General features: G+C 41.8%; 2 protein-coding genes across 17 annotated transcripts in view; one reads left to right on the top strand and one right to left on the bottom strand.

The window, feature by feature from the left end:
• Positions 1-735: 735 nt before the first annotated feature.
• Positions 736-6,484, top strand: rad23aa (RAD23 homolog A, nucleotide excision repair protein a). Of its 2 annotated transcripts, none has more exons than XM_058653170.1 (9): positions 736-1,152; positions 2,314-2,475; positions 2,819-3,021; positions 3,260-3,303; positions 4,234-4,361; positions 4,550-4,637; positions 4,938-5,071; positions 5,199-5,360; positions 5,522-6,484. In XM_058653170.1, the coding sequence occupies exons 1-9, from the start codon at positions 1,087-1,089 to the stop codon at positions 5,633-5,635; spliced, it is 1,101 nt and encodes a 366-aa protein (XP_058509153.1). In that variant the 5' UTR covers positions 736-1,086; the 3' UTR covers positions 5,636-6,484. The 2 variants fall into 2 exon arrangements, with proteins under 2 accessions (XP_058509153.1, XP_058509154.1); XM_058653171.1 differs by having other exon boundaries at positions 738-1,152; positions 4,941-5,071.
• A 4,064-nt stretch (positions 6,485-10,548) lies between these two features.
• nfixb (nuclear factor I/Xb) overlaps positions 10,549-17,507 on the bottom strand; it is a 143,930-nt gene continuing 136,971 nt past the window's right edge. For all 15 annotated transcript variants that reach the window (XM_058653158.1, XM_058653156.1, XM_058653162.1 and 12 more), the window contains one exon: positions 10,549-16,668. In XM_058653158.1, the coding sequence (XP_058509141.1) occupies positions 16,654-16,668 (15 nt within the window). In that variant the 3' untranslated portion in view covers positions 10,549-16,653. The remainder of the gene's footprint in view (positions 16,669-17,507) is intronic.

A 17,507-nucleotide genomic window follows, 5' to 3' on the forward strand; every position in this document is an offset into this window, starting at 1 on the left:
GTTTGTGTGTGGAACAGAATCTGATTTCACTCAGAAATGTAATTATCTATCATGAAATGATCTAAGCCACTGGGCCATATCCACAAAGTCATCTCTAAATATTTAAGTTCAAAACTGTTCTTCATTGACTTAGGGGGTTAGGGTTAGGGACTAGAATATTCAAACAATGGTCGAATAAAATGGTCAACTTCTGCTGTTTGATACATTTTACTGTAAAAGAAAGAAAGAAAGAAAGAAAGAAAGAAAAAGGTGACCTTTTCTTCTTCTACAGGGTTCAACTGCAGCTTGCATCCATCATGCTGATTTCTGTTAGAAAACTCCTACACTACCCAGCAGTGCACAAAAAAGTAACTCAGTAACTTTTACTCGAAGTAAATTTACTTTTTTTACTTTAACTTGAGTACATTTTAGAACCATACCTTTATTTGTACTTTGGTAAAATGTTGTCAAAATAGCAGTACTTTTACTTGAGAAGAATATTTCAGTACTGTATTAAGGCCCACGTGGCTCCAGTTCAAACATTTGGACATGACTGCCATAAGTTTACTAAGTGGCATCTTTACAGTAGGTGCCCTTTTAATTTTCGCCCCTGCCCCTCCAAACGCCTGTGCACGGCACTGCTACATAGTCCTCCATATTCCCTCTCTCTATCTATATCAGAACAGTTTGTTTTACATTGAAAACAGATGGAGCTTGACTCAGCAGGATTCCAAAGTCGACGGTTTGCTTACGTCCCACGGCCACTGTCATGCTCTTTGATCTTTAGTGTCTTTGAGGGTCATCAAATAACATTGCGTATCAAACCAAAAATTCCGAATTCAACAGCGGGGCCTTCACAAAAGTTCTCCTCGCTATAGTCTCGTCGCACATCACGAGATCTCGTCGCAGCAACCAGCGGAGCTTCTCTCGCCGCAACAGCAACTTGTCACCAAAGATGGCGATTTGCTGAGTGCTCATGGATACACACATTTCTCGGCTAGTTGCTAACGTACCCGAATCGCCAGCTTTGCAGACAAATTAACGGCTCAGCGAGCAGCTCTTCTTCTCCCTGGAAGCACATCTGACCCCGCGTCAGCCGCCGCCGCCATGCAGATCACACTGAAGACTCTGCAGCAGCACACCATTCAAATTGAAATAGACCCCGAACAAACGGTGAGTGGCTAGCAGCTAACTGGCTAACTAAAGCTAACAGTACGAGCCGCGCGACCCGTGTTTTAACTTCTCTGACACAGACCCAGCAGCGCAACGTGACAACACTAATCAAAACATCATTTATAGTAGTTTTGGACAAATGTGTCTTAGTAACCGTGCGAATTTCACGCGAGTTAGCCACATGGAAGAGAGGCACAATATGACGCGAAAGCTCACTTACTAGCAGAGGCTAGTGGGGTAGCTTAGCTTAGCTGCCTGTTGACAAAGTCACAGCTACAAACGTATTTCCGGTTCATTTATTTTTGTTTTAAGTTAGAAACGCGGTTACCTTGTCGCTGCTGCTCCTCGGTAGCATCTCGCGTGTGGACGTGGTTGTGGTTGTTGAGCACAAGCTGCCTTTTATGCTAATGCTAATGCTAACGCCTGTGTCAAATATCATTAGCATTACAGGGGGCGCAGCAAGAAGCTGCTCAAGTTTTGTTAGCATGGCCACATCTTTGCCAATGTAGGTAGCGAAGGCAAATATAAAGTGAATATTATATTGTGCTGCTTAAGTAGTTGTCACATTGATAAATGCTAAGAGGAAATATTTTATTATCATTAATGTACAGTCATAGTTAGCACTGTCATGCTATGTAATACCCTATGAGCTAATGTTTATTGCTGCTCAGGGTTACTATTCTAACAAAATGATTGTCAAAGGTCTGTCCACAGTTTAATTTATTCTTGGGCTGCAACGATTAATCAATTATTAGTCAATTACTAAATTAATTGTCAACTTTTTCGATAATAATTACTTGCCAACTAATAATAATAATTAGTCGGCTTTAGTGTTTTTCCAACAATTAAAACAGCCTTTGTGATGTTTCAGCCCCTTAAATGTGAATATTTTCTGCTTTCTTTGCTCCATCCACAAATAAATCATTCAAATTGAATCATTTTGGTTTGTGGACAAAGAGTAATTTGAGAACATCCTCATTTTCAAGTCTGCAAAGCGCCAACATTTTCTGACATGTTATGGACGAAACAAGTGCTTGATTAATTGTGAAAATAATCATTAAATAAAGACCCTTTTTTATTCGCTGGCCCATGTATTAAAGTTGTGGGATCAATTCCCACAAATCCATGCATATCAAATATGATTCCTCTCTTCATCACCAGGTGAAGGCCTTGAAAGAGAAGATAGAAACAGAAAGAGGCAAAGACAACTTTCCCGTGTCTGGGCAGAAGCTGATTTACGCTGGTAAAATCCTGCAGGATGACACGCCCATTAAAGACTACAAAATTGATGAGAAGAACTTTGTTGTAGTGATGGTGTCCAAGGTGAGATCTTGTTGTAATTGTTGCTGATAATAGTGACTTTAATTAGCTTTTTTGGGGAGGGTTTGATATCCTTTCTTGTCTGTTTTCAATAATTGGGCCACATATAATGATCTCCACCAAGGAGGTTTATGGTTTTTGGGGATGTAGGTTATAGCCCAATTAATTGTTTTAATTTTGCTTGTATTTGGGTCTCATTGTTTCTGACACTGTGGGACACTGAGTGGCCTTGATTGAAGTCTGTGCTCTCTGCATACTTTCTGTCTTTATGTTACTAATCATAATGTTGAGCAGTCTCTCTATGAAGTTGCCTGTCTGACAGCATCTTCTTTTCAATTGGCTAAAGCCTAAGCCTGCAGCTGCTGCTTCAACCTCAGTCCCAGACGGACCCAAGCCCCCTGTACAGGACTCTGGCTCCACGTCGACAGCTGTTCCAGCCACAACCCCGACCCCAGCCCCTGCCCCAACCCCAGCAGCTGTCCCGATCCCCCCGGAGGAGGTCAAAGAGGAGCCGAGCGCTGCAGCCACAGAACCACAACAACCAGCCAGGTAGAAGGAAGTGTTTAGTGGTGGCAGTCATAATGTAGTTTAATGTGTAAGCAAATGTAAACACACATCTGTTAAACTTAAAATTGTACAGAATCATTCAGTTGTGAATTATTGCATGTATACAATAATTGGTTGTGTGGAGATGTAGATTTTGTCTGCTTTGCTGATCCACGTGGAGTGACAGAAATCTGGTGTAGATTGTATTAAATGTTTCTTCTTCATCTTCTATGTTTTACAGCTCCAGTGGTGGGAGCCAGGGCTTGGATGCCTCCTCAGCACTGGGTAAGTAATGGATGGGTCTCTGCCAGACTTACATCATACACAAGCAATTGGAGCCTGTGCTCCTCAAATAATCTCCCAGTGCTGTAGTTTGGCCGTTCCTCGCTGTTGTTAAACAAGGAGTGTGTGATTCCAGATGATTGGCAGTTTAATTACTGTATTAATACCAAAGTAGTGCATTTTCAAGGTTAAACTTACTGTGCCAGAAAGTGTTACTGCTATGAGACAGTGACTTCACAGGCTGCAGTTCTATATTTAGGCGGTGACGAGCGTTAGCCATCCCTTATTGTGGTGCAACCAAGAGTGAGGGGAATTCCCATTTGTTCCACTTAAGAATGTACATATTCTGACTATGTCCACAGTGTATATAGTTGTCTATTAGTTATTGGCATCATGGGTTCATTTTTATATTTATTTTTTCTATTTTTATAATATATATATTTATATATTTTTTGATCATTTTGCTTGAATCCTGCAAAATGACCTGGAAAGTTAAGTGCTCCTTAAATCATTAAGGAAATGCTCTGCTGAAAAGTTCTTTTCAGACACTTAATTCTCCTTCACTTGAACTTGAAAGGTAAGGCCTTGTCCTAACGTGGACTGAGCCTGATGACGTAGCTATATTTAAGTTAAAAACCGTATACATATCACTTTTATTATACAACATTGAATCGTTATTTGTATGAACCTGTTCTTTTCATGAATAAACCCCTTAATGCTGATGTACTGTGACATTCAGCTGGTTCCACTCAGCAATTTAGCGTTTACCTTTTTTTTGTCATCGTTTGAATCAATCCTACATTTTGCTGATTTTTGATATATGATGTGTGTTTTTTTTTTTTTTTAATGTACCGTGATGAAGAATTGATGACGACAACGATATTTAAGATGTCATTTTGCAAATGAGTAACTTGGTCATCTTTGTGTTCTCAGTGACTGGGGCCGAGTACGAGGTAATGCTGACAGAGATCATGTCTATGGGCTACGAAAGGGAGCGAGTGGTGGCCGCGTTAAGGGCCAGTTTCAACAACCCCCACAGAGCTGTAGAGTATCTGCTCACTGTACGTAACACACACACACACACAGCTGCATTTGCTTCTGTCCCTTTTGACTAAGTGCGCCACATTAACTGTGTATAGTTTAAGAAAAGGGAAGCATTTATGGTGTCTACAGTGATGGACCACACCTGGAGGGGATTAAATGTGTAAGTTTTGAGGAATTTGACGTGTTGTAATTTTGTCTTTTTCAGAGTATTCCCAGCAGCCCAGTCCAGGAGAGTAATCCACCTGCACAGGTCCCCACATCTGGATCTACAGACTCCCCATCTCTAGCAGAGGGTGAGACATGCAGCTCAATTAAATTAAAAAAATATCTGTAGTTAAACGTCATGTGTCTGAATTAACAATTGCATGTTAGTAGTGGGAGCATATTAGGGTTTGTTTTGTTTTTTTTGCTCGTATATTTCGCTGCCTCCGTGAGAATTCACCTTCATGAACAATTAACATTTTAGACGCAATTTAAAACGCATACAAATAGGTCACAGCACATAGACTGGGTACAAACTACATAACTCCATATATGACACACTTAAACTTCTTTATTCCATGTTGCTCATGTTTGTTGAATTTGGATGTCAGCAGGAGATAACCCACTAGCATTCCTGAGGACCCAGCCCCAGTTTCTGCACATGAGACAAGCCATCCAGCAGAGTCCTTCTCTGCTACCTGCGCTTCTCCAGCAACTAGGCAGGGAGAACCCCCAACTTCTACAGGTAACACTCACACACATATACGTCTTTCCAGCTGCTATGTTTTACACAAGACTTTTAAACATTTTAAAAGTCATAAAAATAGACCTAGTCATCATAGTCATTTACTGAAACCTTTTTTCTTCTCCAGCAAATCAGTCAACATCAGGAGCTCTTTATCCAGATGTTGAACGAGCCTGTGGGGGAGGGGGGAGATGCACCAGAGGTGGGAGATATCGGGGCAGCAGGGGACGAGGGAGCACCTGTCAACTACATTCAGGTCACGCCTCAGGAGAAGGAAGCCATCGAAAGGGTGAGTAGTAAACAAAGTCTCAGGCTACGTCCACATTGGATATGTTTAAGTTAAATCTATGTCCAGATGACAATTTCAGCTCCATATCAGAAGGAATCTGCATTCAAATGAATACGAGCGGCAGATCCGTTAAAACCGTGTCTCGTTGTCTCTCTGCTCAGTTAAAAGCGTTGGGTTTCCCCGAGGCTCTGGTGATCCAGGCCTACTTCGCCTGCGAGAAGAACGAGAACCTGGCAGCCAACTTCCTCCTCAACCAGGGACTGGAGGACGACTGAAGACAGACTCCACTGCCTTCCTGCTCCTCCCTCCCACTCCTCCTCCTCCTCCTCCTCCTCCCCTCCTCGGCTCAGCATATAAAGACTGCACCCCCACAAATTTTACTGTACAGCTACCAACCTCAGCTCAACCCAACTGGAGATGAGGAGAGGGGGGAGCCAGCGCGGCGGCGGCGGCGGGTGGGGGAGGCGGGCGTGGCGGTGACGAGACAGGAAGGGAAGCGGGGCAAACGGGGTGGGTCGGTTATGGTGGGGTATCATGCTTAACGTACACAAAATGGAGGCTGTGCGCAGGAAGGTCAGACATGTATTACCAGAGGTCGGGGTGGGTGAAAATGTGTGGAATAATTCTAAAGGATCCACGTGAAATTCCAATGGAATGTGTGGGGTTTGTTTAGGGGGGGGGGAGGGGGGGGAGACCTGTAATTTGATTTTAGACGCGCTTTGTGAACATTAGGGGAAAAGGGGGGCGGGGCGAAGGGTTTGCAACGAGAGCGTGTGCTTGTGTGTGAGTACGTCTGTGTTCTTGTGCAGATGGATGCGTTACAGTAAAGCTGAGAAAAAAAAAAAGAAAAGAAAAAAGTAATCAAAAAAAACCCGTTGCATTCTCTGAGTTTGTTCATGCTGTAGGTGGATGGTATGGAAGCACATTCTCCCGTGTGTGTGTGTGTGTGTAACTGCTTGCGTGTACTTCTGTAAAGCCTCATGTACGTACATACGTCCAAGAATGAAACTGGCAGAGATGCACTGAATATGCTGCCCTCTGTTTGTGTCTGACATGATGTGGATGGGGTCTGTCAGTCTGTGTGTGTGGGGGAGGAAATTGAAACTAAAACTGTCAAATAAGAATCTGTTCACTCTTTTATTGTTTTTTGTTTCACATGCATCAGCCTACAGGAGCCCTGCGTGTTTAGGTCACTAAATCAACGTTATACCCACACTACTGTTTTTACACCATCTTCTGTTTGACGAGAAGGTTTCTTTTGGTTAATTTCTTGTCAGTTCAGGTCGTGCAGGCGTTGTTATGAGATTACATTAAACGGTTTACCAACGGCAGACACTCTGAGCTGAGGCTGTTTACGTTCACCCACATTTCTTTACCTGCGTCAACAAAATGTACAAACGAAACCTATCGTACCGTAATATATGCATGTCTTTTAACGTCACGCCATGACCATGTGGCGACTTTCTCTCTTCTGGTCATTTCTTAACGCCGTCTTCTCAGCAGACATTTTTGAGGCTGTTTTTAAGCACAGTAACTATGATACTGAGGACGTCAGCCATCGTTAATGTGATCACACGCACCTACGACACGTCCAAACGTCTGCCGTGAAGACGGTCGACTGCTTTAAGAGACGGGCAAATTGTACAATCCTCTGATTTGATTGAATCTAAATTCTAATGAAGTTTAGATTCAATTCTGAATAAGAGGAGGGGGGAGCACTGAGCTCTTCTCTGGCTCCTGATTGGATGAAGTGTTGAAGGATAATGGAAAAGATTTATGGCACAAACGGAGGTATCTCACCGACTGTAGCTTTAATGGTAAACTGGATTATCAGTGCGAATGGTCTGAGTCTGAGGTAAATAACTATTAGCAACATGGAAAAAAAGTACTTTGAAAACAAATATGTCAATGTTTGAATCATTGAAACAGTCACACGCCTGTAACCAGGCGCCTACTGGACGATATCAGCTGTCAATCACGCTGGTGTCCAGTCCTATGTGCTTTATTATTTATTTCCCTCTAAATAAGAACAGAATTTACAAAATGGACATCATGTTCTGTTGGAGAAGACCTGAAATTAGTGATTGTAATCATTATTTCATCAGGAAAATCATTAACTGACACGATAAATCAAAGAAGCAGACTCACTTTCCCTTAGTTTTTTTAATTTTATATATATATATATAACTAGCGGTGTCACCCCCTGGTGGTCATTCAGTAAACTGTCACCTCCATGTTAGACCCACCTTTCAAACTGGAAGTCCATTTGTTTTTTTAAACATGGTCTGTGCAGAACCAGAAACATCTGGAACATAAATGTCTTAAAATTCAAAAATGAACAATTGGTGCAAACTAACAACGACGTGACGAACACACATGACGCAACAATTCCATTTGGCTCTAAACTGTTTTTAAAAAATGCCTCCACGTCACATTCAAACTGTGGTTTGTATCCTCAGCTCCATCTTTTTGCAAATTATGCAAACGGAGGTCAAATCAAACAAATGAGAACAGAGTGATGAGTGAGGAGCATGTCTTATCTTTCACTATCATCATTCTGCATGTCCACTACAATGACTGTTTTCTGAAGCTTACTGTTGTTGGCCTGGTTGTAATGTGACTGTTCTCATCTTTGTGGGTCCACGGACAGTCAGTGAGTGAGTGTGTGTGGGTATGAAGGCGTCTGTCTGTCCTACAGCATCTACATGATCTTGGACTATGCTCTGCTACATTAAAATATCAGCAGTCACTCAGACTCTTGTGTTTCATGTCACTTTAAAGAGCTTCGAGCCTCGTTTCTCAAACTGTTGTACGTACACGAGCTTCCTCTGGTGGTAAAATCCCAAATACTCCTCTACTGTATACAACAACATATGTGGTCAGAGTGCGTAGAAAATTAAACAAAACACATTAGTAGTTATGTAGGGCCCCATGAGGCGTCCCAACACGAGTCGGGGAGTGCTGCACTTCTTCCTTCACTCAAAGGCTTCACTTTTGTTTGATAATCGGCTCCAAAACGAGCAAAAAGCTATGGAATAGTGATAAAAACATAGATGTGCTCAGTTCTGTCACGTATGATGTTTTTCGATGTACGGCAAAGTTATAGGGCACTTCCTGTTTTGTGGCAAAATGACAGCTAAATTTAAAACGGCCGACTTCCTGTTGGGTCAAGTTTGTGTCCTTAGACGTGTTCGGGGTTGGCGTCTTGTGTCGCGTAAAAAGTTTGGAGCCGATCGGTGATCGTATGGCGAAGTTATAGGGCACTTCCTGTTTGGTGGCGAATGGTGGACATTTAGAAAAACGCAGATGGCTGCTGTGGCCACCCCCTTTTGAATCCGCAAAACATTTCGACAACTTTTGATGCGTCTGGTACGATCGACGCACGACAAACGCGCTCGGACGAATGCGCTCATTTACGCAAGGTGCAAATCGCCAAAATGGACGCCAAAATTCAAAATGGACGACTTCCTGTTGAGTTGAGGCCATGGTTAGGGTCAACTTTTTTGTTAGTCTCGGTCTGAAACATCTTCTTTTGCCTCAGGGGGCGCTACAGAGCCCGTGTCCGGGAACAATGCCAGACCTGACCTCCACGCTGAGTTTCAGGGTGTTTTTACGCACGTTAACCCCCTGAAAAATGACCGCAAAGCTACGGGTAATAATAATAGTTAGTCACCTCATCTCTCGCTCCATCTTAATCTAATGTCACTATAACAACATGAAGTATATGTGAGGAAGAAGAGGAGGAGGATGAGAGAGTGAATGATCTTATTGTGAATAAAGTCTGTAGCTGACTTTGCTCGACCTGTTTACTGTATTTCTGTATTTGAACACTGGTGTTACTGAGAGAGCTCAGTCTTTACACACTTTCTGATAAACTATCTCTCATCCTACTCCGGAAAACTCTTACACATCACAATACCGGCATGTAAACAATCAAAATAAACAAGATATTGAAGTTAGTAAGCGTTGGATTCTGTACCTGATGTGATGGCGTTGGATTCCTCGTCTCTCCTCTTTATTTACATCGTTGGATTTGAAGAGTGCAGCTGCTTCCGAACAACATTCCTGCCATTATTTTGATTCTGACTGCTGCATGATGGGAGAATACTATACTACAGTATATATATACTGTGGTACTACACCTATGCTCTGCATGCAGGTACTATTGATGCTGCAATAACATGCCTACACTGCTAAGAAAAAGTCTAAAATTTGTTTTTGCCATAGCTTTTAAGAATGAGCAACTTCCACTAGAGTAATGTATTCTAATTTATTTTATTTACTAATTGATTCATCTTATCTGTATTCATTTTTAATATCCTTACATTCTTTTTTTATAACTTTTCCTTTACTCTTCGACTGTTTCATGAAACAAAATGTTGCCTCGGCTATTTTTAACCAACCGTTTACCTGTTAAATGCACCTTTAAAGCTCCACTGTGTAACTTCTGTTGCCAAAACTGTTGCTTCCTTCCACCAGAATGACTCTAGATCCATATTCCAACCATTCTTTTAACTAACTAACTAACTAACCAACCGACCAACTAACTAACTTCATTTTGTATCTTCATGTATCTCAATACCTCACTCATGTTTCAGAGATCCAGGGTTAAATCCTTTACCTAAAGGCACTTCACTGTACTATAGACTGTAGCAATGACTCGATTATTAATCGATTACTAAATTAATCATCAACTATTTTGATGATTTATTCATCATTTTTATTTATTTTATTATTAAACAAGGTTTTCTGATTGTTTCACACTCTTAGATGTGAATATTTTCTGGTTTCTTTGCTCCATATGTTTCTCAAAACAAGACATTTGAGAAACATCATTGTTTCCAGGTTTGAAAAACACTGATCAACATTTTATGGACCAAACGATGACTTTGATTCATGGAGAGAATAATGAACAGATTCATCCATTATGAAAATAATACTCATTTGACATTAGTTTATATTTAAAAGTTACACACGACAGCTTTAATGCCACATTTCAGAGGAAACTATTGTGAAAGTAAGTTTGAAATTCAAAAGTTAGACATATAAATATGATTTTTTTCCCTTGTCGTTGATCTCATGGCCCCTCAGATTCATGTAGTGACCACAGTGATGTCACATGCAGTCGTGTATCAGTCACAGGGGCCGCGTGCTTCGATAACAATAACCACAGCTGACAGGGACAGAGTTACAGTCAAGAACTTCCTTTTATTCAATCAAGTAAAGGTGTTGATCTTCTCAAACTGTTTTTTATTATTATTATTATTATGGAAAAGAAACTGTAATTAACACATGCATTTCACCATGGGCTCTGGGAGGTGTGGCTGAGGATGGGACGCTGCTCTGCGGGAGGAGGACGAGGAGGAGGAGGAGAGGGAGGGGTTTACAGGTCAGAGGTGAGGGCGACGGGTTGACCAGGAGCCTCAGTCTACACACACACACACACACACACACACACACACACACACACACACACAGGAGTAAACACGGCCCGGCGTTCCTACAAAAACATCTTCAAAACAAATAAAGGATTCTAAAGAGAGAGAGAGAGAGAGAGCGGACGGTTCGGACCCACGGTCGGACTGGACACACACACACACACACACACACACACACAGACACACTCTGTGCTCCTCTCTGATATGGCTTCTCATGTGTGGTGCGTTCACTTGTCAAGGCTTGGCTGATTAATACTGCTGTTGGCTTTATTTTGGAAAAGTTCAAACGTGCATATATATATTTAAAGATATAAATGTACAATTTTCCTTTAAATTTAAATTTTTAAAGTCTAGTTTGAAAGTTTTTTGGAACGATATCTATGGACGACTTTTTCTAAATGATTGTGCTAAATGTGAGTCTCTCAGTCTCTGTGCGACAGAACCCCTCCGCTTATAAGGTGCTTCCAGTTATTTTTAACTTTCATTTTTCCCTTTTTTTTTGTGTGTGTGTTGTTGTTATTGTTGTTGAGATTTTAAATATCTGGTCTCATTCAACCCACGAGACAAGGTGCATCATCATAGAATTGAAGGTCTCGATGTACGTACTGTAGTAACAACGACAAAAATTAAATCCAAATTCAATTATTATTCGTAAAAAAATATATAAATAGTCAGAAACAAAAAGAATTACAAAGAAAAGCTGCTTTTAATCGAGCAGTCGTAACCGGTCAACTCCCTCGCCACAGTCTAAAAAAAAAAACCCCCGCCAAAAACGTCCCCGTGAGTGTTTACGCGTCGTCCGTCCGTCCACCCGGGAACTTTTATCACCGAGCTCCGCTCCCAGGGGGAAAGGATTAGCCCGGACGCAGCCTGTGTCCTCAGCACAGCCCAGAGCCCCGTGGTGTAACTTGTTCACTTACATTAGCTGTTGAATGGAGAAGCTGAAGAAGATGGGTATGGTAATACAATGTGAAGCGTACAGACAAGAATAACATGTGAGCTAACTGCATTCTGCTCAGACAACAAAAAAAAAATCTTTGCGTAGTTCTTTTTTTTTTTCTTTCTTTTTTTCTTTTTTAAACCCCGCCGTTCAGAGAAAGGAGAGAAGGAGGGAGGGAAGGAAGGAAGGAGAAGTTTACGCAGCTACAGACTACTCCAGTGTCCAAGATAGACAGAAGACGAGATACAGGAAGAGGAAGAGAAGCAAGACAGAAAATATCTTTTTTTTTTTGGTCTTTTTTTCAACTTTTCTTAATTATTCAACAATAAAAAGAGAAACTAATCACACCAATTTCCTTTAGTACTATGTATACTGCTTTAAAAAGCTCGAAGAAGAAGAAGAGGAAGAGAGAGAGCGAGAGAGAGAGAGAGATACAGGAGAATGAAGGAGGGGACTTTTTCTTTTTCTTTTTGAGATGGGCACTCAGGATTTTACAAGATGGAATCTGTGAACAAAAGGCACTTTTTTTAGGGACAACCTTTAAGATGCTCTGAGTCTATCACACTACATCACCAAACACATATTTATAGTCATTTACAGTGGGGAGGGCGGGAGGGAGGGAGGGAGGAGGGGGTGGGTGGGTGGTTGGGTGAGTAAGTGAGTGAGGGGTTTGGGGTTAAACTGACGACAGCATCACTCAGAGGCCGCTTACGTCCCTCTCGCTGAACCAACCAGAGAGAAATCTCTCTCCAGACCAGATGTTATTGTTTTGTGATTTTCTTTTAAAAAGAGAGAGGGGGAGGGGGGGAGGGGGGGGAGATCTTGTCTTTGTCCCACATCAGGATGATCAAGTGTGGATTCAAAGAAGCGTCTGAATGAGCTCTCTCTCCCCTCTACAGCGCGTCCTGTGCTGTGGTGGAAAGGTTGGGATGGAAAAATGCCTTTTGTCACAACAACCTTTTCATACAATGAACCCCTCCCCCCTCGGTAAATACAAAAAAGAGAAATAGAATAATGCATGTCTTCCTAAAATTTGCTTTTTATGATAACACTTATTTTCGCTATTATTATTTATGTATAATAGAGACTGAATGTACTTTATTCTTTACGAAAGCACCAGTTTTCATAGTGATATATATTTTATGAGTTGCAAAATTGTTCCTTCAGCCCTCCAAACGTTTTCAAAGCAAATCACGAGGAAACTAATCTTTTTTTTTTCTTGAAAAAAGCAATAAAAACAAAAACAAAACAAAAACAAAAAAGGGAAATAAAAAGAGTTTTTTTTTGTTTTTTTTTTACGTCCCAAACTTACTAAGTTCCTAAAGACTGGGATTAGTTTGTGGGCGCTCGTGTGTTTAGAGTCCCAGAGCACGTGGACTTAGAAAAACAAACAGAGGGTTTTCCCTCTTTTTGTGTGACACCCTCAAACAATCGCTGACAAACAAACAAAAACAATTCCTCTACCAAGGCATTGCACATGGCTCAATCAACATACATCATTTAGTTTCAAGAACAATACTTCCCATCAAAACAAGAAAGAAAACAACAAAACCTAATCTGACCTTTTGTGTGTGTGTGTGTGTGTGTGTGTGTGTTTCATCCTCATCGTTTGTCTACGTCTCTGTTGTTGTGTTTGCAGTGGATTTCCTCTTCTTTTTTTTTGTCTTTTTTTTTAAAAACATCATTTCACGCGAGTGTGGATGTAGAGACTGGTGCTTTAGCTCAAATCAGCAGTTTTCTGAGATGCATCCTATGACTGTGCGATGAACGCCATGCTTCAAAAAATAACTAGACTGCCACAGAGCTTATCTTGCAAATAAAAAAATGTATATATCTATAAATATATATGTGTATTATATATAAAGATGCTTGCGATTATCTAGTGAGCTGTCGCTGTTTTTTTTCTCCTCTCCTGACATAAATTTTTCCACCTTTCACTATAGCTTATATGTGAGAAAAAGAACCTGAATTCATGTTTGACAAATTGCATAATGGGAATACAGAGGCACTTCCATAGATTAGAAAAGAAATCACCTTAGCCATCGTTTACGTCTCACTCAGCGGAGCTAGGTCTCTCTACAAGATGATGAGATGGTCGCCAGCTGTGGGCCAACTGTGTTGTGTTTTCCCTGCAGTGAAGAACATGGCCAGGCAGTCCAGTTATTTTGTGAGGTTGGGTGGGTGAGGTGAATTTAAAAAAAAAAAATAATAATAATCAACGTTTGACAGGAAATAATACGTGGGTTTGAACGTGTTTGGGGCGAATGATTAAAAAGCATTAAAAAAGGCCTCCTCAGATTGTCTAGATTCAAGACTTTCCCTTTGAATTCACGTGGGCAACTGGGGATGTGTTTGTATTTAGATTTTTGTTAGAAAGACGTGGCGATTGCTGTGCTCTACGACGTCACAACATCCACTGACTTGAAATACTAAAGTGGTGGTTGATCTATTCTAATTCTCATGAAAAAACAAAAAATAAATCATCACAAGGTTTGGCTGGCATGATTGTTTTAGTGCACTTTTGATCTATAAGGGCTCGTCCATTCACAATAGCGAGGGGGGAGTGCTGGTGTGTGTGTGTAGGGGGCATGGGGGGGAGTGGGGGGGGGAGGAATTACCATAGCAACCCATATCCTTTACCTGACCCTGTGCACCTAACAAAAACTAAACTAAACTAAACTAAAAGCTAAAAGCGGGCACACGTGTGTGATCCTCCTCTCTGAAAAACAGCCAGATATGTCACATATTCATTTTGCTCCACAGTGTGGCTCGCTGTGCTCTTGGAGCGGCGGCCCGTCTGGGAGTGTAAACAACAGGGTAAACTTTAGGGAGACAGAAAGAAGAGCGACATGCGCTCGCTTTTACTCTGGGTCCCGTCTTCAGCAACCTTCCATCCTTTGTTTCTGCTCAAATAACCCCATCACCACCACCATCACCACCACCACCACCGATCAGCAGCTGTACCGGGTTCAAATAGTTCACTAGGCCACAGTCCAGCTTCTGGTGGAGCCTCTGTGGTTCTGATTAGCTTCCTGTGATTGTCAAAGCCCTGCATTGTTGTAACATGTGGCCCATGATGGCTTCGTCTGCGACTGAGAACCAAATGAAACCGCGGTTAAAAGTTCAAAGTTTGACACTTTGTCACGAGACAAGACTGACGCTAGCTACGCTTAGCTTAGCCTAGCAAAAAGCTACAGGAAACATGGGGCGGCGGCTTTTTCTTTCTTCTGTTCAATGAGAACGTTGGTAAAAAAATTTGTGCTGTTTATGTTGTGTTTAATGCCAAAAAAAAAAAATGTAAACAACTGCAGCTGCGACAATTTATAAAGTTATTTTTGATAAAACATAGTGCAGTGTTGTGGCGTCTGGAACGCTAACTCAAATTCACTTAAAAAAAAAAGAGATTTTTTAAAAAACTGGGTTAAGTAGCTTCATATTTACTCTATCGACACAATCTTCTCTGTATTTCCCCCCCAAAAAAATCCTGGAAACCTTTTCTTTCGGTGTTTGCAGCTGCTATTTGATCCGGGGAAGCTTAACCACCCTGACATCCCACTCCTTACTGTGTTTCTCTGTAAGGTGCTGTCATTCAAATATAAAACACTTATAAAATAGTACAAATCCAAACGGAATAAAGTCAAAATAAGAGAACACACACAAGAGAACAAAATCATTCATCTACATTACAAGAGGGCAAAAAAAAAGAAGGGGGGGGGGGGGGGGGGGAATCAATCAATAGCTGCTGTCTATGGTCATGAAAACTGTCAGTGATGACGGACACACACTGGTTTTCAGTGTGTGGTGTTGGTTTGGACTAATTTAGAGAGAGTTTACTTTACTTATTTGCATGTACAAAGAAAATATGGTAACACAACACCACCACCTACAAATACTACACTCTAAAAGGTGTGACTGGGCAAATGTGTGTGTGTGTGTGTGTGTGTACATATGCTGTGGTCATGGCACAGATTGTTGTGTGTGTGTGTGTGTGTGTGTGTGTTGTACGGGGGAAATGCGAGCGTGAGCGGAGGCCAATGATTTGTCAAACTGAAAGATGGGGGTCGAGGACACAAGAAGGCATTTTATACCTTGACTTTTTTTTTTCTTTCCCTCTCTAGAACTTGACAGGTAAAGTCTGGTTTACCGCTCGTGCCTTGTGGGTAAATAGTGCACATCGTTTAGTGTTAATCGATTCGTCTTGTAGTGCAACCTTTGATCAAGAAATGTTTTGGCATGGTCTCTCTCTCTCTAGTTAGTAGTAAAGGTAAAAAGGGGCTTTGTGGAGTCAATGGTCGTTCAGAGAGAGACGGCGAGAGAAAGACACGGAGAAATGTTGGTCAATCTGATTGTGTTTGGGGGCGATGACAGACGTAACAGGAGCATGGACTGCAGCTTTCATTGGAAACCTAATTGGGTCTTGGCCCGGGCTGTGGATTCCTGTTGGGGGTTAAACCTTTTCATTTTTAAAGCGGACAGTTGATTTTCGTTTTGTGTTTCGCCGTTGGTTACACGACGCGTCCTCGCGTGGAGAGGACCGCGCTCTCATCCTCACGTTCCTCCTGCGTTTGCTGCCGTGTTGTGCTGGTTTTCTTTTTTTCAGGAGAGACGCCTGCTCGTTACCGTTTGTCCCTTTACTCCTTCCTCTATTCTGGCATCCCCTTGTCCATCCTTTCATCCATCTTTGCTTAAAACAGGTCCTCTCTCTGATTGGGTTAATGAGTCCAGAGTTCCTCTAAAAGTGTCTGCTGCGATTGCCTGTGTTGCTTGGTTCTATTTTGTATCAGGTGAGCGATACGGTCAGGATCGGTCGGTGGGTCGGTTTGGAGGACGGTTATCGTCCTGCGGGTTGTTTCTCTGTTTGCCATTTCCAATTGTAAAGAAAGAATTCTAGTTGCTGGTTTGTACACAGATCTTGTCAGAGGAACCAAGACTGAAAGAGAAGGAGAGAGAGGTCAAGATTTAGTAAGTAGAATTGATAAGATAACACAGTTGGATTTAACTCAACAGGCTGCAACAAAGCCTGGAACAACTCCGTTCACATGCAGCATCAGACGTCCACGTTTTGGAATTTCCTACTAAGAAGCTCCTGAATCAGATGAAGCTTTTCTTGCTTTTTCATCCACGTATTAATGCGGTGCTGATAATGCACTCACACGTTGGTAGAAAACACGTCTTCTAAGCGTCTTTCATGTGTTTTTAGGTGCTGCCTGAACACATTACACAAATCAAAGCAGATGCTGCTGGAGATGTTTGACTCTCAGGACGCACATCTTCAAGAAGAGCATTGTTCCTGACACTGCACCAGTGCAGCACTTTTCAAACACGTAGCCCTGACTGAAGGGTACGATAACATTCACGGAGCAATCTGCTTCACCACACACACACACACACACTGACTGACTGGAAAAACATCACTTCTCTCTCAGCAAACTGAGTTTAAACAAGCTAAACAAACAGTGCACAGCGACACTAGCAGTTCTGTGAGGCTGTGCATTGGCAAAGTGCTTCTTTGGCCTAAATACTAATGTCAACATGCTGAAATGTCCACGGTGCCGACGGCTCTAATGTACCATTACCTACTATTCTGACCCACTGATGCTACTAGAAAATGAAAAGTAGTCAAAGCAGAGTTTATCTTCTTGAGCATATTCACCAGCAGTCAGCAGCGGTCGTTAGGAAACGATTTAATTCTGAGGACAAATATTAAAGACCATGGTGATGTTAGATTCATGTTCCAGGGTTCATAGAGGCGAGGGGGAGTCATCCTCT

The sequence above is a fragment of the Solea solea genome, chromosome 16, assembly GCF_958295425.1.
Source record: "Solea solea chromosome 16, fSolSol10.1, whole genome shotgun sequence".
Taxonomy (NCBI): domain Eukaryota; kingdom Metazoa; phylum Chordata; class Actinopteri; order Pleuronectiformes; family Soleidae; genus Solea; species Solea solea.